Source organism: Eremomyces bilateralis (genome assembly GCF_010015585.1).
Source record: "Eremomyces bilateralis CBS 781.70 unplaced genomic scaffold P152scaffold_7, whole genome shotgun sequence".
NCBI classification, from domain to species: domain Eukaryota; kingdom Fungi; phylum Ascomycota; class Dothideomycetes; order Eremomycetales; family Eremomycetaceae; genus Eremomyces; species Eremomyces bilateralis.
In genome coordinates this window covers 577,128-598,739 of record NW_022985073.1, presented here as the reverse complement: position 1 = coordinate 598,739, position 21,612 = coordinate 577,128, and the positions used below count along the sequence as shown (strand labels likewise).

The 21,612-nt window shown below is 53.7% G+C and overlaps 7 protein-coding genes across 7 annotated transcripts; 2 read left to right on the top strand and 5 right to left on the bottom strand.

Moving 5' to 3' along the window:
- Positions 1–719: 719 nt before the first annotated feature.
- P152DRAFT_415194 (uncharacterized protein) lies at positions 720–1,844 on the bottom strand. The gene is made up of 5 exons (XM_033677045.1): positions 1,645–1,844; positions 1,481–1,589; positions 1,346–1,428; positions 1,086–1,238; positions 720–1,027 (listed from the first exon to the last, which is right to left on the bottom strand). Exons 1-5 carry the CDS (start codon positions 1,721–1,723, stop codon positions 933–935), a joined length of 519 nt encoding a protein of 172 aa, XP_033534948.1. The 5' UTR covers positions 1,724–1,844; the 3' UTR covers positions 720–932.
- A 164-nt stretch (positions 1,845–2,008) lies between these two features.
- Positions 2,009–3,630, top strand: P152DRAFT_481417 (CDC73-domain-containing protein). Its single transcript, XM_033681818.1, has 2 exons — positions 2,009–2,690; positions 2,745–3,630. The coding sequence occupies exons 1-2, from the start codon at positions 2,085–2,087 to the stop codon at positions 3,417–3,419; spliced, it is 1,281 nt and encodes a 426-aa protein (XP_033534947.1). The 5' UTR covers positions 2,009–2,084; the 3' UTR covers positions 3,420–3,630.
- P152DRAFT_314521 (uncharacterized protein) lies at positions 3,252–4,633 on the bottom strand. Its single transcript, XM_033675173.1, has one exon. The coding sequence runs from the start codon at positions 4,574–4,576 to the stop codon at positions 3,572–3,574; it is 1,005 nt and encodes a 334-aa protein (XP_033534946.1). The 5' UTR covers positions 4,577–4,633; the 3' UTR covers positions 3,252–3,571.
- Positions 4,634–4,656: 23 nt separating this feature from the next.
- On the bottom strand, positions 4,657–5,578 carry P152DRAFT_457675 (uncharacterized protein). Its single transcript, XM_033679277.1, has 3 exons — positions 5,345–5,578; positions 5,203–5,295; positions 4,657–5,147 (listed from the first exon to the last, which is right to left on the bottom strand). Exons 1-3 carry the CDS (start codon positions 5,470–5,472, stop codon positions 5,006–5,008), a joined length of 363 nt encoding a protein of 120 aa, XP_033534945.1. The 5' UTR covers positions 5,473–5,578; the 3' UTR covers positions 4,657–5,005.
- Positions 5,579–7,980: 2,402 nt separating this feature from the next.
- P152DRAFT_457674 (uncharacterized protein) lies at positions 7,981–8,740 on the top strand. Its single transcript, XM_033679276.1, has one exon. It carries the CDS (start codon positions 8,098–8,100, stop codon positions 8,494–8,496), a length of 399 nt encoding a protein of 132 aa, XP_033534944.1. The 5' UTR covers positions 7,981–8,097; the 3' UTR covers positions 8,497–8,740.
- Positions 8,741–9,389: 649 nt separating this feature from the next.
- Positions 9,390–12,925, bottom strand: P152DRAFT_395639 (uncharacterized protein; the record flags this gene model as incomplete). The annotated part of the gene is made up of 4 exons (XM_033676315.1): positions 9,390–11,553; positions 11,719–12,118; positions 12,176–12,349; positions 12,664–12,925. 4 exons carry the CDS (start codon positions 12,923–12,925, stop codon positions 9,390–9,392), a joined length of 3,000 nt encoding a protein of 999 aa, XP_033534943.1.
- A 5,742-nt stretch (positions 12,926–18,667) lies between these two features.
- Positions 18,668–20,760, bottom strand: P152DRAFT_448626 (leukotriene A-4 hydrolase; the record flags this gene model as incomplete). The annotated part of the gene is made up of 2 exons (XM_033678070.1): positions 18,668–20,351; positions 20,579–20,760. The coding sequence occupies 2 exons, from the start codon at positions 20,758–20,760 to the stop codon at positions 18,668–18,670; spliced, it is 1,866 nt and encodes a 621-aa protein (XP_033534942.1).
- Positions 20,761–21,612: the final 852 nt, after the last annotated feature.

Genomic DNA, 21,612 nt, shown 5'->3' with positions numbered 1-21,612 from the left:
CTGCTTTGGAATGTTCGAAACCGCCTTATGCCCTGTCCTCGAAGATTGACCACTGAATCCCTTCCTTCCATGATACCAAGAAGCTTCTTACTGCGCCGATTCGATAAATATATCGCCCCAAAACTTTATGGTTGTTGTCTCCGGCCCGCCACGCGATCAACCGCAGAGGTTGATTGAGCAATCTAGTCAGTGTGTTCAGTAGCCTAGCTGTGACCTTATAGGCGACATCGTAGGGGTGGGACCATGCGGAGATATTGAGAAGACAGCGTCAAAGGAGGAGCTTATCTGGACGAAGATGCTGGGCTAAATGTGGACGTCGGTCCTCTGCTGCTGCTGCTGCTGCTGCTGCTGCTGCTGCTGCTAGTGGTGAAGAACGCTGCGGAGCTTGGGCTAGATTCGAGAAGAGCGATAGCCGGGCAGGTACTGTTGTGAAGGAGACTGCTCGATGTGAGTGAAAACATCATCGGAGACGAGTGCTGAGCCGAGTGAATTGGAGTCAGAGGTATTCTCAGGTGGAGAGGCGGTGTAGACTGATGATGGTAGTCGTTTGGCTGAATCTCCAGGAACAAACCCAGCTCGAGCTGACCAGCCGGTGAGAGGCAGAGAGATGAGAACCGACTCGGGTTTCGGAAATCCAGTTACGGTCGTTGGTGATTTCGTATACATATCCTCACGCTTAAAGTCACAATGCATGCGGCTTCCGCTGTTTCTTGATCGTTATTCGCGTTTTGAAACTTAACGGATCTAACATCAGGCCGAGCACCCGAGCCACAATCCTGAATCTGCCACTGTGGCATAGGCTTTAGACTTCTCTTCTGCCAGCAAAGAATATATGTGTTGTTGATCTCGAAATGCCATTGTAAATTTCTCGAAAGCGCCGCTTCCCTACAGTGTCAACAAGGCAACAATTGCTTCCCATACGTGTGGACGATCTACTGTTTCTTCTTGCCGGCATTGCCGAAGCGCATCGAGATGAGTCCCAGAGTTCGATCCAACCTCCTAAACATATCCACGGTCATAAACACGGCTATCTCGAGTCAGTGGGACCGAAATAGTGATTTTTGGTTCGGCTCAGGGACACTCACAGAGTACGAGATACGGGACATAAAGGTACCCTAAGTTAAGTTTTTCCTGGCTCGTATATCCTGGCCAGCTCAGATACTCGGAAATGCATGTCAAAGTAGTCACCGCGGTCTGACACCCGTATATCAACAGGTGCAGAGGGATCTTCGGGTCATCTGCGCGGCGAATGAGGTTAGTCTGAATAAAAGTGACAGAAACCGGAGGGCTTCTCGATCATGCCTGCAAGCGTAGATCTACAACACCATTCCAGGGAAGAACTCACCCCTAATGATAGCTGGAACAGCCCATAGACTGAGCGGGAGATGATAGATGAGTTCCATCCACATATACGTCCCAAACCACGCCCTGTATGTCCATAAGATTCGTGGCTTGCAGGAAAGTTTGGAAGGACACTTACGGGGGATCAATGAAGAAGAAATCTTTGTAGGTCTGGATGTAATACAGCCGCAATGCCTTCATCCATTCCATTCGAAGTGCCGGAGGCCATAACGGAAAGGAATCGATGACTACAAATCTTGTAAGTTGTCGATCAAATCAATAGCTGAAAACATCCAGGCTTACAAATAACAATTGGAATATGGATAATAAAGAACGCTAGATAGAGGATATCAATCGGTCTTGAGGTTAGTGAACGAGCCATTGTAGATCCGGTGACGAAGGGAGCAAGATAGTGAAGCTGTCAGCACAATATCGAGTATTGATTTAACACGTTCAAATCTGGTTTCGTGTAGCCTATTTTATCATCCTACAAAAGGGACAACAAATCTGACCATCAATGTGGATTGCAATGTGAATTGTTTACTCCGTTCAGCCATCTGGATGCGTGTGAGATGCCCAGCCGGTAAAACTCCGGTTGTCGCGATCCAACGCGGAATTCCGTCAAGGTTCCTGTCCGTTCCAAGGAAGTTTCACAGTCCACTTGAACGCCAACTGCTCTACACATTGATGCCCGCAATCCCCGAAGATCAAATGCCGAAATAGATCTCACTCCAGCCTCAACTATGGCGACACAGCACGACCCTCTTCTCAGCCTGCGCCAGGCTACCGCAGCCAACCAACCTCCCATCCTCTCGACCTCCTCCGATCCCTCCTCAGCGCCCGATGAAACGAACATTGCCCTCGCATCGCATCTCCTCTTTACCCACGGACCCGAGAAGTTCTCCCTTCCGCTCAGCACCCAAACGCGATTCGTATCAAGTAGCGGCCCCGTCGACCTAAGGAGCATCTACTTCGCCTGGCAGAAGAAAGATGTCTCCATTCCGGACTACATCACCGCGACCCAGCGGGTCAACGAGGAGCTCGTAGCGCCCGGCGCAGCGGGGGGGAAGATCCAGAATCTGGTCTTCGTGGAGCGGTTGGATCTGGCGTCGTGGCTTGAGGGGACGTCGGATGAAAGCGAATATATCAAGCCGCTCGACCCGGCCGTCGCGCGGGCGGAGACGTCCGCTCAGGTCGCGGCGGGTGTCGCGGGAGGGATTCCAACTGTCGGAGCGGCTCCTGGGGCTCCGAAAGCTGCTAAAGAGATCGACCCGCGGCTAGCAGAGATATATAGTGGTGAGCGAAAGATGGGGGATAGAAACAGCGTTCTGAGAGGCATCAAACCAACGGTAGTTCTTTTGTTGATGGAACCTCCTGATTTGCTTGCTAATGCTTCAACTTAGGACTTCTCGCATGTTCGAAAACACGCCGAGATATTCCTTGGACGCAGCAGACACCGACCGGGTCACCATTCAGCTGGCCCGCTCACCACAAACCCGGCGCTCGTCTCCAACCTTAAGAAACCCGGCCAGCGGCGCCTGGAACCGATCATCCTTCTCTCCCCATCCGCATCCTCCCTTCTCCGCATGACCAACATCAAACAATTCCTCGAATCCGGCCTCTTCGTCCCAGCCGACAGCCCCGCCGCCGCCAGCTCATCCCTCGCCACGATCCTCCACATCCAACGAACCCTCCCATCCATCGATCCCAACCGACCCATCCGCTTCGTGCTGGTGGAGAGCGTCGACCAGTTCAAACCCGAGTACTGGAACCGGCTGGTAGCAGTGTTCACGACCGGGCAGACCTGGCAATTCAAGCACTACAAATGGAGCAATCCCTCCGAACTGTTCGCGCACGCGCTGGGGATCTACGTGGGCTGGAACGGCGAGAAGCTGCCCGAGACGGTGAAGGGCTGGGGTCGAGGAGTCAAGGCTGCCAGCGTTGACAAATGGAGTCCGCACCAAGGGGAGAAGGGTCGATGGCGGGATCGCGAGGTGGTCGAGGGGATCTGGACGGCGATTGAAGAGAGCATGCGGGCGAAAGGATGGGGGCGGGATGGATTTGCTGGCGGTAGATAGGGTCAATCCCGGACAGCATTTGCAGGCGTTTGGTCGTGTTAGGTTACGGTTCATATCCGCTTTTAGCGTGGAGAAAACGGTCCCGTTCCGGAGTCGGATATCCCAGCGGTGTAGGTAGACATCATAGTTCCACCCGAGGAACACCCCGTTCCTCACGAATTGAATATCCGACTATATAACAACTCATGCCTCCCCACCCAAAGATCCACTGCCGGCACACTCTGCCCCGCATCCTCGACCCTCCGATCCCACCCCTCGTCGATCAACCGCCCAATCCGCTCGCTCACCGCCCCCCCGACCAAGATCTCCTGCGCCTGATACGGCCCCAGTGCCCCCGCCCGCACCCCCGCACTCGTCACCGTCCGCGCGTGGCTGAACAGGTATAGATACGCCGCCGTGCGGAGCGGCAGGCCGAGAACCCGCGTCAGCACGCCGAATAGCGGCGCCATGTGCGCCGATGGGCCCATCGTGACGAACGCTGGCTCTTTCGGCCCCGCGGATGCGGAGGCGGGCTGGGGTGCTCGTCCGTCGGTTCTGCCGGCTTCTCGGAGCGAGACCTGGAAGGATTCGAGGGCGTCGATGCCGGCGTCCCGTTTCGAGGGGGAGGAATGAACATGTTGGCGGCGGAAACTTCGCTCCCATAGGGTTAGGAGCGCTCGGCCTTGGGTAACGCTTGCGCGACGCGCCACGGTGCATGGCGTGGATGCGTCGAGGTCATTGTCCAGACATAGGAGTTGGTCGGGATGTTTATGGCCGGTGAGAACGAAGGGTAGTGTTGTACTCGCAATAGATCCCAATGATAAGTGGAGGAAGTGTAGAAAGGCTGATGAGTTTGATGCGTTTGATGCGTTTGATGCGAAGGTAGCGCGGTTTGATAAGCGTTGGTGTGCGAGATAGGATTCTAAGCCGCTGCTGAAGGCAAAGGATCCGAGAGGTAGAGCAGAGTCGGAGAGGATCAATAACATATGGAGAGTCTCGAATCCGATATCTGGAGGTAGGCTTGATATTGCTCGCGAGATGCCTAGATCAAAGGTGTGCGTAGACTCGATACGATCATCCCGCAACGAAAGCTGGGATTTGGCATCTTTTAGTCGGATTTCAAGACTGGAGATTTCCTCTTTAAGCGATCGCCTTTCTTCCTCGCCCAGTTCAGGCATTGATGTTCAATTTCATTATATTATTTGTATCAGAGGTGAGATTGATACTATCATGGAAGTCTTGGATGAAGACAAGGATCCGGCTGGGCGCTCCTCATTCGTCGACGGTCCAGCAGCAGGGGTTTGCTGGCGTTGTTTGAGCAACTCGGAGCGACATGAAAGATAAACACACAAGGATCTGCATGAGAAATTTTGAGAATTCGGCAAATAGACATGCATTGCCAATAATAATGGATAAACGTCCCAGCCTGCTGTGCTCCTGTATGAAGCGACCAAGTAGTAGCCCCTCCGGATCTCAACCGCGATGCAACCGCCAGGTCAGGTCGTCCGCTACTCCAAACATTCAGATGGTCCAGCACTCCAAAAACGCCCCAAGAGCCCCAATAACCAGCTCTCTATTGTAAATACCAAGGGCCCATCCGAAGCTCGTTACTTTGGGGGTTCATTCAGAGCCTGTCCAATAGATGCGAATCCGATGCTGCTTGATGCAGCAGCCCGAGTGTCAGCAGTCCGGTCCTCCGCAGTATGCTCAGCAGGTGGAGATCGACCGAAGAGGGATTGTGGTTTGATTCTAACGAAGGTTAACCTCTGTTTCAAAGCTTGTGGTCTGCTGTGCAAGCACACACCCTTTGGTCATATGCTTGTTCTTGAAGGCGGCCAACTTCTTCGTTGCGGGGGACAAGACGGCGTCAGAGGGTGAGATGTATGACTTGGAAAACCTGATGCTAGTTAGAATCTATGACCCCATGATAATTAGGTGGCTCGTACCGGTTATTATTGGCGAACTGTGCTTTCGCCGCATTCTGTTGCACAACAGGTTGGCCCTTCTCTTCCACATGCGTCTTCGTTGGCGAAGGCACGTTTGCGTTGCGCTCTTGAAGCGGTTCGGTAGGCATAATGACGATTGCGACAAAAATTCTAGCTCAGAATATGCGTGTTGGATCTTCAGAGAGGAAATAGATGCCAGGTATTTGTGGTGCGGCAAGGAAGTTTGGTTTGGACAGGAATTGAGAGTTGCTGCAAACTTCGACGTCATGGCGATTGGTCGAGGAAGAAAACAAACTGCCTGATCCGGAAAAGTGGAGCTCATTCGACTTCACTCATTCTTCATCACCACATCCAGGGCTCTCTTCAGTTGTTCACCCTTCCTGTTTCGCTGTCCTTTTGGGATCAGAATTCCAAGGCCCAAAATTACAAGCTCTATCTCAAATATGTCCCTGGGGTGTGTTCTTCAGAATCTTTGTATAATACTTAAAGAAATAGTGTCTAAGTCAGTCCAAAATGCCCATCCACTTCTAGGACTGTTTGTGTTGTATGAGCAGTGCTGGTCCCATCACATGACATCTGAATGGCCCAGAAAGTTGGGTGGATAGAAAAACACAAAGGATGTTAGATAAGCAGGAAGTCAAGTAAGCAGTGAAGGTGTAGTGCATACTTAATGGCATTTTTCTTGCCTGTTGCGTTGACTGGGTTTCCTTCTCTATCAGTCACCTAGTCTTTGTTTGGACTTGTCCAAGTTTGCTTGAAATTAATATATCCCACCTATCTCTTGCTCTAAAATTTCCTGAAGAACCTGGGTCCCATTTGAATGGAGCTAGTATCAATTGAGAGAAATGAAAAATGAGAATAAGAATGAACACCTCCAGGGATCGAACCTGAGTCTCTACACACCCAGCCCCTTACACAGCTGAGGTAACAGGTGGTTTAAAATGTTCACCATCTGGCAGGTTGTCAAGTGGGGGGTGCCAACTGAGCCAAGCAGTACCTTTTAATAGAAATACCACCGCTAATAATTGTATACTCCTTGCCTTGGTTCACTGGGTGGATTCAGAATTGTTTCAACCGCAGTCCATGGTATATGCAACCATCTACATCTGTCCTAGCAACCTGCTTATCTCCTTGAGTCAGTCACCCTGGAGACTCTATCCTGTAGCCATCCTCTACTAATATCCTCATTACTGAATAGACTAAAACCATCACAGCAATGGATCCGAAACATATATAATTTCTGAAACACACCCTTCATCATCACGGCCACCGGAAAAACAACTCTCCCCGCTGCTGATGGTTAAATTCCTCCCACTCCCTACCCCTCATAGCAAACTTTCTTTACTGCGCTCTTACAATTGTTATTCCTTGTCACACTCTTGAGTTATTACTCAGTCCGTCGATCCTGGAGGCTGAACACGAGGAACTGAATTTAATGAACAGGCTCACTATGAGTGGTGTCTGATATCGATAATGCATGAGCACTTCCACAACCACACGCAATGAGCGTAGTTCGAGGAGAGACTATTATTTTCTCTTTAGCAATTCGCTATCGTTCAAATGTCCTTGAATTGTAGAAGCACACTCTCAGATTCCTCTATTCTATTGGTCCTGTGAATTCTGCAAGTACCTACGTGGTTGTCATGCTATCGATAACCATAGGAATCCATTTGCTCATATGATGACTGATTATTTTGGCATGCTCTGTTCTGGATGGATTTACATTACTTGATAACGGCCACCGCACGATACATGATATTGCTGCTACTTTCTAGATTTTAAGAGTAAATAAACAAAATTTCACTGGTCTGGTTGTAGTTATCAAGACGAATACCTATGTGTCGTGATATTCCAAAGGTGGTGATCCATTGGTGGGTTGGACCGTACGTGTGTGCTCTGCCTTAAATCGAACGGAAAGACACGAAACAAACTAGAACGGAAATGACAGGGGATGTGGGCTCGCTAGTATAATTATGCTACATCTCTCTCCAAAAAGGTTCCCGGTTTCGTAATGGATAGGAAAATTTGTATACTTAGCCACAATGGAACACAACTCTTCTCTAGCGTGATGCCATGTTCTTCGGCATACTGGATTATCCAAGCTCTTCTGTGATAACATCTCCAAGCATGCAGATGTCCTGATAGATCTGACGGTTCGGATGCGCCGGAGGATATGCTACCTCCAGCCCTTGACTTGTCCTATCATTTCCGTATAACAGGAAGCCACTTTTCAGTGAAAGCAATATCAACTAGTATTAGAACTGAAAATGTTTTCGAGGCATCGGAGCACAGTATGCGACATCATCGGCCACTGTTCAGCGGCGACTGAACTGGAGCGTCGACCTCCCCAGGTGCAGATTTCGACGTCCCTAACAGTCACAAAGAGCCACATTCTCAGATCTCATCACCAAGAAGGCAAGGACCACGCAATGATGCCCTAGAATTTGAACAATAATGATCTCCGTGTGTTACATGGTTGGTACACATCTCAACTCCCATCGCATCTTGAACCGACGTTGTCGTGCACCCCTGTTTCTGCCTCCCCCATGACGTCAAGCCTCCCATCCCTGCATTCGCCCCCGATGCATCTCATTGAAATATCTCGCGACTCCCAGATCTTGGATCGGTCATTTCACAGTAACCAAACCAAACCAAACCTTCGAAATCAGCCCTTACCCTTCGAGATCAACCCCTAAATCGTACGAAAAACCACCGAACCATCCCCGAACCAATTCCCGCAACCCAATCCAACCATGCCTGAACACGAACACATCCCCGTCCCCAAAGACAACCCCTCCTCCACCAACCCTCAAGACCCCTCCTCCGACCAACAACCCTACCGCGCCTCCATCCACCACCTCGCTGACCCCGCCGGCGCTGCCCTCTCCACCACCCTCCAACCCCTCGGCTCCGCCGTCTCCACCCTCACCACTCCGCTCACCAAAGCCGTCGGCGGTATCACGCGACCCGTCCTGGGCCCGCTGACGGGAGAGAAAGAGGAGAAGATGGAGGTGCTGGGGGGGGAGAATCGGGATAGTTATAAGCATGGGAAGGAGAGCGTCGCGGGACGGGAGCGGACTGGGAAGAATCCGTTGGGGTTGGAGGAGGGGTGGGGGTTTAGGGAGGAAGAGGGGAAGAAGGGGGGGAAGTAGGGGGTGATGATTTGATGAGGGATGTCATGATGGCTAGGATGATTGGATGATGGAGTTCGGACTTGGATATGCTTGGAGCATTCGAAGACCGGGACAGGGCGCCTGGGAATTTTAGTCAGTCAGTCAGTCAGTTAGCTATTCACGGATGGAAACCTCATGAAACGACCTGAGCTGCGAAATCCTTCAAATATTTGTAAACCATATATCTGTACCTATACGCATCCACCAATGGAACCCATAACGCCATCTCCCCCGCTCATTCGCTGAGAGCCGTGATAAAATCACCGCTTGCTTGCTTCCTTTCCGTGACCCCTCAAAATGCCAGAGCACGGATATCTGAGGAACAAAACGCTCGCCACTCCGCCCCAGACGCTCGCTGCCTGTCCACCCACCCACCCGACGCGAGAAAGCCAAAAACGAAAAACGTATATCGCCCCACCAGGCAAAAGCGAAATCAATGGGTATACTGAAAAGACTGTGATCCACCGACTTCGCTTGCTCGTACGCTGCAACAATTCACCGCCCACGCAACCAACCAACCAGAACTATGGCAAACATCCACCAACAACAAATGCCTCCCCAAAAGCGACCTCTCCCCAAGGCAAAGAAGCTTAAAGAACACCCATCAACCACCCGAGCTGAGGTGTAATGTAATGTAATGTGCATGAACGCGTCGTGAAAATCTGCCGACCGGGAGAGGAGCCCACTGGTCGGACTGACTGGCTGAGTGGAAAACAAAGAAACGGAGCATGAACTCCACGAGGAAGAAGAGAAGGAAGAAGGAAAGGTCATCAACATGTATATTGGGAACACGTCCCAAGCCCCACCGTCCATCCGTCATCGCTCGCTCACGACGACACCCCCAAGAGAAATAGCCAACTATATGCACCCTCCTACGCCCTCTCTCCCGTCAACTTCTCCACGCAATTCCCCAACAAATTACTCGCCTCCCACAACAACGTCCACCTCGCCTGCCGAAACATATCCCGCAACAAAATCAACATCCCCAAGCACGCGTTCCGATTTGCCACCGTCGCCAGGTCATCCGGCGCCCGTACCCCGCCCACTCGCCGCAGGAACCCCTGCATGTCGCGCACCTGCTCCCCGTGCGATCCCAGACCGTACAGCGGCCGGATCGCCCCGTCCAGCGCGAACCCGTACGACCACACGATCAGCATCGCGAAGTACAGCACCCACGGCCGGTTGAGCAACACGTCATCGCGTGCCGAGTACGTGAACTCCGGTGCGCCTCCGAACCCGCCGGACGACACCTCCTCGGGGACCAGTACCTGCGTGAGGAACCGCAGCGCGTAGAACGTCGCGTCGCGCGCTCGGGCGGACGGCGCCCAGCCTTCTTTCATGCGGCGCTGTGCGCCAGCGTAGTCCTGCGGGGTGATGGAGCGGCCGAGGAGGCGGGTCGCACCGGCGAAGATCTGGCAGTCGACGATGTCCACGTGCGTCGCCATGTGGGCGAGGTGGTGCAGCACGATGCGCGACTCGAAGACATAGTCGCCGTGTTCGGAGGAGGTGGAGGGGGAGGGGGAGGGGGCGGACGGCGCGGGGGGGTTATTGTTGAAGAAGGCGGAGGTGGAGGTGGTGGGGGCGAGCTCGCTGGTTTTCGCGAGCGCCGTGTCGAAGTCTTGCTTCCAGTAGTCGAAGGCCCGGGTGAGGGCGCCGCGCCACTTGTCGCGGCCGCCGAGCGCGTGCGCGCCGCCGAGGGAGGACACTTGGAGGTCGCGTTGGTTCATGTGCCAACTGACACTAAGGAGGCCGGCCATGAGGATGGTGCGGCCGAAAGAGTTGGTACGGACCGCCTGCCCGTTGAGTGTCTTTTTCAACCCCTCCAGGAACGTGATGGATTTGATGCCTTTACGGGTCAGGTCTTGGTCCATCCGCGCGACGTCGGCGCCGTTGGTGGCGGACCACATCGTCTCGTCGCAGGGGAGCGGCAACCGCATCTCGTGCGCCACCATGACCGCCGAATGGCCGAACATGGTCGCGTGGATCGAGTCCATCACAAACGCGGCAAACGCCACGCGACGAGTCGCCTCGTTTGAGATCCATTTGTTCCACCAGTCGTCCGGCGTGTTGGTTCCGGACACGTTCGCGTGGCTCTTGCGTCCCTCCGTCTTCGGATCCTTGACGCTTGGCGGAGAGTCGGACGCAGGGCGACCGATCAACGAACTGCCGCGACGCATGAGCGTGAGCGTCGTGGCGTGGTGGATGTGCGCCCGCTCGTGCAAGGCGCGGTCGGAGAACATCTTCTCGAACGTTTCGAGGAGTAATAGCGCTTGGAAGACGTATAGTTTTGCTGGCGGCCTGAAATCCTCGTGCATGAAAATCTCCCATCGGAGGTGCCAGGCCAAAAAGTTGCTTAACTCGGCGCAGTTGGTCGTCATGGACATGCCATACCGCTTATCGAGACACGAGGCACCGAGCGCCATAATACAAAGCAACAGCAATTCCGAGCACTGGTTTGCTGAGAACGTTGGCTTGTGCAGGATCGGCATCTGGCCATGGATATGGTCCCAGAACGAGCTAATGTATTTCTGCATCATCCGTAGACTGAGGAGATGATTGTCGTCATCTCGGTTTCCTTCCAGGATCTCGTCCCGCTTTGCCTTCATGAGACGGCCGCCGTGAACAAAGTGTTGGTCGATATAATCGATGAGAAGCAGTCTCCTTTCTTCAGACAGCAGTGACTGCGCCATGTTCGTGTCGAGGATGCTGTTCACGGCCATCGGATGCGTTGGAGGCGCCGGTTGCGAGTTCCATCCGCTCACCGTCGGATCGTAGCTGAAGTATGGAGCCTGGAAACCCACCGGAGTTTGGGCCATCATCCCCGAAACGCCCCCACTATACCCCATCGGCGAAACCCCAGGATTGACGGTGGAGTCGTTGTTGAATAACCAAGCAGCGAAGTCATCCGCCATGGCGAATGGAGACCGGCTGTATCCATCGCCCCCAAAAACCGGCATGGCATAGTTAGGTATGTTTTCCATTAATGTCTCTGAGACTTGGTTCATTGGATTATATTCGGTCTCCATCGCGTTCGAGCTTTGAGCGGGTATGTTTTTGGAGGAAGCTCCATCCGTAGTAGCCGGGCTCATGGTTGGGTAGCTCGGAGGAGGGAGAGTCGACATCGGCGGAAACATAGCGTTTGATTGGAAGTTGTTTGCGCCAGGGGAAGGTTGGTAGCCGGATTGGCTCGGGGGACGGAACGGTTGGGACTGTCCGGAAGCGGAATTGTAGGGAGAGTTGAGACTAAGAGCAGGTAAGTTGGTGGTCGACGTAGGCGTTAAGGGCGGATTCAATTGGGAGCCCGCAAATTGGCCGTAGCCTCCGCTGCCGAATGAGGTTTGCCGTTGCGGGCTGGGGAACGATTGGGCCGGGATGGCGCGAGGACCAGCGTCAAACATGCGGTAACTCTCGTCGCTCCGGGACCGGCTGGAGAGCGTGGCAGCCTCGAATGAGGGCGACGGCAGGGAGTGGTCGCGCGGAGAGGCCGAGTGAGGAGCGAAAGTGGTTGCAGCAAGGACGGGGGACGGTGTGATAAAGGGGCGTTCGACTAACCGCTGAGATTGTGCGCCTGGGTAGGACGAGTTGTTCTGGAAGTTAGGATCTCCAGGTCGCTCCGACGGTGGGCTCCCGGACGGGACAACTCGAGACGCTTGTTGACTAAGTGCGCTGTTCACGATATGGTTCGCATTGGTGTTCGTCATGTACGTGTCTTTGCGGAGGAGTTGAGAGCCTCGAGCGGTATGGCGTTCCTTATGTCGAGCACATAGGTCTTGGCGGACGAATGATCGGTTGCATTCGGGGAAATCGCAGTGATATATCTGTTTCGGGTTGTCTAGTATTGAGTTAGCCTCTGCAAATAGTGGGAATCCCTTTGACACGTCGACTTCAGATCCAAGTTGATGTGCCTGGTACTTGATATGAATGAGCACGGATCGAAGACTTCATGGTCCGGAGGGTACGCCTGCGCTTGTTCAAGTTGGTGGAACCCCTTACGTCTCCAATGAACGATAGTCTCGCGCTGTTCAAAAGCTGGAGACGTATATCACCATATTCCAGCTCGCAGCCCCTCACATCGAATCCAGCTATTCCCATATATTGACTTCAACGCATAGATTGAAAAGACCATGAAACAGGCATGCCACTTACGATTCAACTGATGCCGATACAGATGCTCTGCCCTCGAATAGCTCTTCCCGCACCCCTCATGCGGACACTCAAACTTCTTATCCAGTCCTTTCCGACTGCGCCGTCGCTTCTTGCTCGACCCAGGATGTTCCGCGGACCCCGGACCCGTGCCGTTGCTGTCGCCGTCCCCGTTCCCGTCATCGCTGCCCGCTCGATCGCGACGTCGGCCGCGCGTATCGTCGTGCGAGGTGGTCGGCGAGACGGGGAGGCCGGATTCGTCCATGGGATCGTGGGCCATGGAGGGGTTGGCGGCGGTCACCGGGGGAGACGGGTGGTGGGGGAGGGAGGGATGGAGAGGAGTCGGAGGGGGATGAGATGAGTATGGGTAGGTGGGGTATTGTGATGGAGGAGGGTTGGTGGAAGTGGTGTTGTTGCTGTCCCCGAGCGAGGTCAATGGGTTACCGACGGGGAAAGGGAGGATCTGCGCAGACATGATCTGGTCCGCGCAATGGGCGGAGAGGAGCTGTGCTGAGGAGGTGCGATGGAGTGTCGTGTGCCAAATGTCTTGATTGAGGATGAGGTTCACCAGGATCGGGCCGAGTTAGTAACGCGAAGACGCGTGCTCAGACTCCGGGGAAGAGATCGTCTGGTTGACTCGGGCGTTGTTATTGAGGCGTACTAGTAGTTGGAGTGGATCGTGGGATGTCGGATGTGGTCCTCTCAACGGAGAAACGTCCGGATGCAGGTTCCAGACGGGTGGATCGTGACTTGCAACGTCCCGCTGCCTCGGCGATCATGCCGATGCGAAACGCGATCTGGACTTCTAAATTAGAAATCGAAGTCGCAATACCCAACGGTCGCAGAATGAGGAAATAGTGTCACGGTGAATTGGAGAGAGCGGAAATGCATTGGAAAAGACGGGTATGCTGGAGTACATCCGGTGGTGAGAGATACACCTATGGTCGTACGGTGGTGTGTGTGCGAGGTGTCTGGCGGTCGAACCGTTCTCCCTTTGGCGCAGGCTGGCTTTGGCTGTCGGAGGTCGCTCGATGTCTAATGACGACCACTAACAGAAAGCTTCCCGTTCCGTGCGGGCCGAGAGAGACCATCCACAGCGGTTCGGGGACAAGTATGGGGTAGACGTGGAGGGACGTGGAGTAAGGAATACAGGACAGTAGCGAATTACCTTAATTCTTGGGGCAACGCGCGGACAGGCGCACGACCTGGTTTACTGTGGTGAATGGTAGTCCGTACCACCGTCGAGGGATTGGAGGTGAGAGTTTGGGGGTGGACTGTGGACTGCGGAGGGAGATCTGGTGGTTGGGGGGGAGTTGGCGTGGGGAGAAGGATGGGGGTTTTGGAGGTTCAGAACGATGGCGGGGACCAGGCGTGGGCTTCTGTCCTTATGAACGGATTCCATTGACAAGTGAGAATTGATGAGAAATGACCAAATGGGTATTTGCGGGAACGATCTTAATTGGGGGGTGCTAAGAACAATAGGTAAGGACAGGGAAAAGGCGACTTGCGCGAGACGTTGACACCACCATACCAGGAGACTTTTAACTGAACTGGATTGGACAGAACATACAGACACACAAACTCCCTTACTCTTTCTCAACTTCAGTGAAGCCAGTCAAGCCAATTCTACCAATAGCCAGTCACCTGAGTGGGGGAGAAATACGTCTTGAGGAGAGGATCGAAAATTTCCGAATGATTTCCTGAGGGCAGCTGCAAATGGAGGCTGCAAATGGAGGCCGTTTCCTTCGCAGCCAAGAGTTGAGCGACCGGGCCCTTGCTCATTGCCACTCCAGGAGCAGCAGCAGCGACTGACGGGATTGCGGGAAACGTGGAGGGGGGGACTGTCGGACCGGGGGAAACCTGGCATTTGGGGAGGGAACGCCCCTCCCTACTCCCTCCTAGCCTCGAGGATGGTGGGGCACCTGCCGTCAAGCCTGCATGTCACATTGCATGCCCAGGCTCCCGGCCGAGCTAGCGTGCCAAGCTGCAGGGAAACGGGACCAGGGGGGAAGCAGCTTTAGTCCGTTTTCGTTCTTTCAAATCCCCTTGGCTTTCGATATGCGGCTCTCACCACTCTCCTCACTCACTATGGGCTTTGATTTCAGTCTAGGGCATCCGGGAAGGAAATCCCATTCCGAAGGAATCGATCCAGTTCGGTTATGGGACACAGCCAGCAGAGAGCGGCGTCGCGGCACAGCACTGCAACCGTGGAAACCAGAAAGGTCCCGTCCACCGCCACCAAAAACCACCTAAGCAGGTTCATATTAAAAGGCGTATCAAGTACCTCCGCACTGCACATCAACTGCAGAAATGACCAACGTTAGCGTCTCGCTCCCTTCCAATAGAGTAAACCCGGTAGCGAATGGGCATTCCCGCCTGGGGCGTGGTCTGCCATCCCGCGGAAAATGCGGAAAATGCGGAGTTCCTGGTGGGTGGTCGGAATAGGGATGCAAGTAAGCAAGTTGCAACCAACCGACCAACGGCGTTCACAGCCACGTCCTCGGATTCGGGATCGTCGCCCAAAAAAAAGCCCTTCGATGGCAGGTCCGTATCACAGGAAAAAAGGGAAAAAGGAAAAAAAGAAGGGAAGTCGGCGACATATTTTACAGAAAAGGTCTTGGTGCTCCTCCGGATATACGTATCGGTCATCCATGACTCCAGTTGGTGTTGATGTTCCCGGTAGCATTGCTCGCACCGTGTGCTAATATGCTCCTACCAGCCGTTCCAACTTCCAAGCGCCTTTCTGGTCGATACAAGTAATTACCGTATATGTACCTACCAGGAGGTTTGGTTATCTGCGCATATCAGCACGCTCCCCCAAAAGAACTCAGATATGTCTCGCAGATTGCAATTCCCCAAGTCGGAGAGCTTCCTCGTCCTGCAACCACCGACCAGCCCGCTCGATTGGAGTCTTGGGGGGAACGAACACGGTGGCGACGGAAAGTTTATGATGTGAATTCCATATTGCGTGCATTCCCTTGCGTCTGCGGTGGATCACCTAGGAGATCGTGCACTTCGGCGTTGAGGCGATGACTGGGTTAGAAGCTACGTAGTTACGTACTGGCGGTTGATCAGATCGCTGCGGGGAGAGTAGAGGATGGATGGGATTGGTCAATGGGAGGAGGAGTAACGCAATTGTTTCACGAGTCTGCTATGTATACTCAGGCTTTTGGTCGCCGAGATTGCGGAATGTGGAGGCTGCGGCGAACCGGTCTGAGAGGTTTGGTATCAAACTTCAGAGTGGCTTGGTTGACCGCCTTGAGGTGAATCTGGAGGGAAACTGTCTCGGACAATGATCCTCTGGATAGACAAAATCCTCTGGAATAGGACCGATAGGTTAGTGAAGTTATGAGATCGATGCTTGAACTAAGAACTTGGGAATCCAAAACCCGTCCTCAGGGCTGAACGCGAACACCAATCAAAAGGCACTGCAAAGAATTTCGTCGATTCAATGACCTGCTGATTGGTTCGAGAATCCAGCAGAATAAACACGATGCAGCCCTGCAGGTCGATTAAACAATGGGGGAACTATCGATTATTTAGTCGAGGCTCGAGTTGTATTTCCAAGACGGCGCGGAGTCCATCGCCTTACCACTGGGGCAATGTAGCGGTAGCAACAATACATTATTCAGTCAACCAACAACTAACCTTGGTCCAAACAAAACTCCTACATATTCAGATTCTCGAACCCCAGAAATGAATGCCACCGACTAGTCACGACTGAGTCCGACCAGGATGCGAATAGGATACGGTGAAATCCGTTCGCGTGGGGGAGACTAGCCGCGCGTGGGGGCGCAATATAATTTCGATATGAACGAGAAAATGGTAATTACGGGGTTCGCTTTCCTCGCTGGAACTAGCTGTGCTGAATCGTATTCCAGTAATGCTAATGAAATCGTGGCTTGGCTACTGTAAGTAGGTAGTTACCGTTCCTGCGCCGGCGATGTGAGAAAGGCACTAATAGATGCACATCTCTTGATTCTCTCCCGTTCTTGAATACAATTACTTCACTTGCATCTTGCGACTCTATCGGAATAATCGACGCTATCTCCTGTCATACCTGGCCCTATCGACCGGACTATCGAATGCAGACTTCCCGCTTCTCCTATGCAACAAACGACGCCCTTCGCCTCGAATAGTCGGACCCGAGGAGATGTACGGAATATTGGATGCTGTCCCGATCCTTTGTCGTCTGGTATCATTCCCATATGTTCCCGAGACCCGAAGATAAGGTCGCTATCAAGTCGTTGGATATTTGGGTGGTACCACTTGTAGTACTTAACTCCGCGGAAACGTTGGATTGTGGAATTATTATGGGATGCGAGGATCGCGTTGCAAGATCGCTCGATCACTCTACCTCATACGGTAGATAGTATACTGCTAGCGGTGTGACCGTGAAGGGGTTGTAGGTACTATCTTTAGGGGAGTGGCTTCATTAGTCGTCGATCTCATCTCCATCAGCCCTGCAGTATCAGGTTGAAATGGAAAGGATCCTCTCGCGCTTCGCGAAACCATTTCGTCGACGATAATTCCCAAGCCGATGTCTTTTCTCTTCCGAACGCACCCATTGCCCCGTAATAATATTGGCTACATTAATTATTTCGCAGCGCGATCACTGATTGACCGACCGCTTCCTTTTGCTCACCTCTCCCTGTTCGGATATTGCACTCTTTTCCCATCCTGACAAGATTTCCTATACATAAAACGTGCCATACCATCGTGGCGTTTCTCGATTCTCGCCTCGAATATCCTTCCAACACCGTCAATGAATCCCTTTGGCAGACAATCAATAGGCATCCTCACCCAATAGTAACGCTCACCCAAACCGTATACAGCACCTCGACTTCGCAGCATCTGACAGAGACCGAGCACACTCCTTACGCCTCTGCCCTAGGTAGTCCCTGTTATTTCCCCATCTTCGCTCCCGTCTGTAATTTCACCACCTCCATAATCGCCCCAAATCAAGTGAATTCCCATGCCGGTAAAATCACAAATCTCTGCTCGCATCCCATTGGCCGCGACCGCCAATGCCACCAACGCACGAGGTGCAGCGTGTCTCGGATGCCTTGCCTGAATCGGAACTACGGCATGTATCGTGGGGGACTCCCTTGGAGGCGGATCACCCCGCGCTGAACGAGCCTCGTAAGCGGAGACGGCCATCCTGTCAAATCATTCGGGTTGTACCTTGGTAGAAAAGAGCACGTCGCTGTCGCGTGCGGTTCAGGGACTGCTGCAGTCGCCGACTCCCTTCAAATTCGAACGCGCTTAAAGACAGGCCGTCCCCATCGGCCAGCGCCGATTTGCGGTCGTCGCTGTCACTGACACGGATTCACCGAATACCGCAATCGAGTCTCGATGGATTAACAACATCGACGTCAGCAATGGCGTACCTATCCGAAGAACGACTGGATCCCAAACGGAGACAAGTCGCAGGTCATCCGCAAGGAAAATTTTCGCAGGAACTGCGTTCTGCAGAGGATTGCATGGTGCATGCAGGGCGCATATACGGGTAGTCCAACGGGACCTAAACGGATTTGAAATCTAGGTGGAAATGTTACTAGACGATAGAGGTATAGCAGCACGAAGCGAACCGAATGGGACGGGCCATGGATATGTACGACAGGAGATAGCGTTGACACCACCGCGGAGAGAAACTTAATGCGGGTAAGCCACGACGATGAAGTTCCCTCCTTGTAAATTCGAGCCACTCTGGAAACATGGCTGACATACTCCGTAGTTCTGCAGGGACGGGATGGAACCCATAACTGGCATGCAAGTAGGAGAGGATGATCCTGTCAGGTTTGACAAGTGGCTTGCGAAGTTCTCATGGAGCCTCAAAGAAGCAATACTCCAACCGACGCTTCCAAGAAGCTATGCCGTCTCGATAGATCGACAAGCCAACCTCAGCCCATCCAGACAGCATCTCAACTACCCACCGCCCATTGACACGTCCGTAAATGCGTCCGCTTCACCTCTCCCCCTCTCCAACCCCGAGCATCTTCCCACTCTACCCCTGACCCCCAAACAAATCCTTCTCCACCATCCCCCGACAAATCGGATGATAAAACCCCCGATTCCGCTCGAACGTCGCGATCGCCAATTGCCGATCACACCCATTTAGCGCCCGATACAGCGGCCGCACGAACTTCATCCGTCCCACCGTCCCCAGCAGCTCCGCCGCCGGCGCGTAGAACGCCTCCGCCCGCGACTTCAGTGCCAGGCTATAGAACCGCGACACGAGCTCGACGTTCGCCGACTCAGAGAGTCGGTACGTCGCGCCCATCAGCTCCATGTCCGCGGGGCGGAACGGGGTCGTGCTGGTTTGGAGGCGCTCGAGGAAGACGACAGTCTGGTTGGCGCTGAAGTGTGCGATGTCGCTGGGTTGCGGAGCGAAGGAGGCGTCGGCACCGGTGGTGCGGCGTTCCCATTTATCGGCGAGGGCGTAGCATTCTTTGGCCAGCGTCTCGTCGAAGTCAGGCTTCGGCGGGAGGCCGGGGCCGAAGAGCCAGGTGTCCCAGTCCAGGTCGTGGAGTTTCTGGGAGGCGTCGGCGTCGGCGGCGAAGAAGTCGAGGAGGGTCTGCTTGAACTCGAAGGAGTCGAGGGATCGGGCTTTCCAGACGGTGAAGTAGTGGGGGATGAACCGGTCCCATTTCCCCTTGCCGATCAGCTTTTCCAGGTGATATAGGAAATTGAAGCCTTTCTCGTAGGGGATGCTAGAGAAGGCGTCGTCTGGATCCACCTCTTTAAGGTTCGGCACCATCTTGGTGTACTCATGGTCCGCTCCGTAGAGCTTGACCGAGTCCTCCAACGCCTTCCATCCGATGATGGCCGAGAAATCCCGATGCGCCTCACCATGCACCGCGGCCAGGATCCGTCGCTCCAGATACACTGTCCACCCCTCGTTCAGCCAGAAATGCTCCCACGAGCAGGTGCTCACCAGGTTCCCGCTCCAGCTGTGCGCCAGTTCGTGCGCGATGACGTCGATGTTCTGTCGGTCCTTGCTGATGATCGTCGGCGTCGCGAACGTGAAGATCGGGTTCTCCATGCCCCCGTACGGGAATGACGGCGGCAGAACCAGCACGTTGTAGGTCGTCCATGCGTACGGATACACAATCCCTTCCGCCGCCTCCATGAATTTCTCCATGTCCTCCTCCAACTCCCACTTGCACCCTTGCAGCTCCTCCGGACCGGTCACCACACTACTCCGCGGTCCGATCGCCGCCGTCGCTAGATCTCCGCTGGCCAGAGCAAACAGATAGCTCGGGATCGGGAGCTTTTGCTCGAACGTGTAGAGCAGCGTCCCCCGCTTCCCGTCCTTTCCGGGTTGGAAGTCTCTTGTTCCGGTGGGCAAGCCACCCGCCACCACAGGCAGCGGTGAGCGGATGTTGATATCCACAGTCGCCTTGACGTCCGGGGTGTCCTGGCAGGGGAAGATCGAGCGGCAATGGATGGCCTGGCATTGCGAGAACATATAGGGATGCTGGCCGTTTGAAGTCTGCTCAGGACCTAGCCATTGGAGTGCCGAGCATTCGGGGGTGGTGCTGAGGGAGATAGAGACCTCGAATTCCTGATCTTTTTGGACGGCGTCTCCCAGGAGGATGGCGAGCGGACGACCATATGGTTCGACTCGGGGAGCGATGTCCCAGCTTGCTTTCTTGCCTCCGATGGAGATGCCTTTTATATCGACATAGCTATATAAATGATAAGTAAACGTAGTTCTAATTGAGTTCTCAGATACTCCTTGCTTCCATGCCTAAAGCGGCGATATCCAAAACGAATTGCGGCATATCTCATATCTCTCGAACTTATTTCTTGCTCGTGTAATCAATATCTTTGACAGTAATGAAATCTCGACGAATAATTTAGAGAAGCAACTTAAACTCAACTAAACAAAAACGGTAAATTCCAATCATCTCACCTCGTATCCAAAACTACCCGATCCCCCTCCCCCGTCACGCTCCTCATCCGCAGCACCACATCCCCACTCAACCGCCTCCCCTCGAAATCCACCTCCAGATTCGCCGTAATATGCCTCGTCACGAACTCATCGTAGTTGCTCAGCGTGTTCGGATCTCGCACCGCGCTGCCGATCCGCGCCATCATCGCGCTGGGACTCGTCGTTTGGGATTCACGTTCCCGGGATGGGCTGGCCAACGAGACGCTGGAAAGTGAGCGGATGCGGATCGAGTGGAGAGGGATTTTGAGGGACTGAAAGAGCCGGAATGGCGAGTAGGGTTTCATAGGAAGGGAAAGGGATTGGAATGATGACAATAAACGGAGTTATATCATTCGATCGGTGGTGAAGAACTTGGTAAATAGATCGGCATTCACGTGACCACCTTCTTGTTCGGGAAATTGGAGAACAATCCGGTTCCCTACGTTTTGGTACGGATGTTTCGGACGGCGAGAACTAGTAACTGATACCTAGCTGATAACTGAACCTCTCGTCGATCAGTTACCGATTCATCGTGCGACAGCCGACAGTAGATCATTTGCTGATTCGTCACGGTTTCAGGTTTCAGGTTCCTATAGTAGCAGGCGCACAAGTGGACACCACCACGCAAGGACTCCGAAGGAATATGGCCGATCTCTCCCTCGGACGTCATCATGTCCATATTCGTATTTATATCGATCATCCCCCGTTGCCGGGGTACTTAAATTACCTCAAGAGTCAAGACGAACCGCTACTACCCGGCATGGAGGCCATCCCATCCCATGGTCCACAGTCTGTTCTCCTCACTCACCATCCTACCACCGACCATGAGGCATCACATCCGCTTCTCCCACACCGCACGCTCACGTTGATAATCCCTCCGATTTCATCCATCCTCCATCCCCACCCCGCGTCAGTCCATCTAACGACGCGGCGAGCAATCCCCCCCACCCCCAAGTCTAGCAGCCTGGTGACTCACGGCGAACCTCACCGCACCGTTGTCTCCGAAGTGACGCGAT

What these genes read in the sequence shown, in the direction of transcription:
- P152DRAFT_314521 (XM_033675173.1), bottom strand. Translation starts at nt 4,576, where the DNA reads ATGCCTGAACTGGGCGAGGAAGAAAGGCGATCGCTTAAAGAGGAAATC.
- P152DRAFT_481417 (XM_033681818.1), top strand. Translation starts at nt 2,085, where the DNA reads ATGGCGACACAGCACGACCCTCTTCTCAGCCTGCGCCAGGCTACCGCA. An exon ending in TGAGAGGCATCAAACCAACG is followed by an intron (nt 2,691 to 2,744) that starts GTAGTTCTTTTG and finishes GCTTCAACTTAG; the next exon opens with GACTTCTCGCATGTTCGAAA.
- P152DRAFT_415194 (XM_033677045.1), bottom strand. Translation starts at nt 1,723, where the DNA reads ATGGCTCGTTCACTAACCTCAAGACCGATTGATATCCTCTATCTAGCG. An exon ending in TTCTTCTTCATTGATCCCCC is followed by an intron (nt 1,429 to 1,480) that starts GTAAGTGTCCTT and finishes ATGGACATACAG; the next exon opens with GGCGTGGTTTGGGACGTATA. An exon ending in TGTCCCGTATCTCGTACTCT is followed by an intron (nt 1,028 to 1,085) that starts GTGAGTGTCCCT and finishes GACTCGAGATAG; the next exon opens with CCGTGTTTATGACCGTGGAT.
- P152DRAFT_457675 (XM_033679277.1), bottom strand. Translation starts at nt 5,472, where the DNA reads ATGCCTACCGAACCGCTTCAAGAGCGCAACGCAAACGTGCCTTCGCCA. An exon ending in CAGTTCGCCAATAATAACCG is followed by an intron (nt 5,296 to 5,344) that starts GTACGAGCCACC and finishes AACTAGCATCAG; the next exon opens with GTTTTCCAAGTCATACATCT. An exon ending in AACAAGCATATGACCAAAGG is followed by an intron (nt 5,148 to 5,202) that starts GTGTGTGCTTGC and finishes AACCTTCGTTAG; the next exon opens with AATCAAACCACAATCCCTCT.
- P152DRAFT_457674 (XM_033679276.1), top strand. Translation starts at nt 8,098, where the DNA reads ATGCCTGAACACGAACACATCCCCGTCCCCAAAGACAACCCCTCCTCC.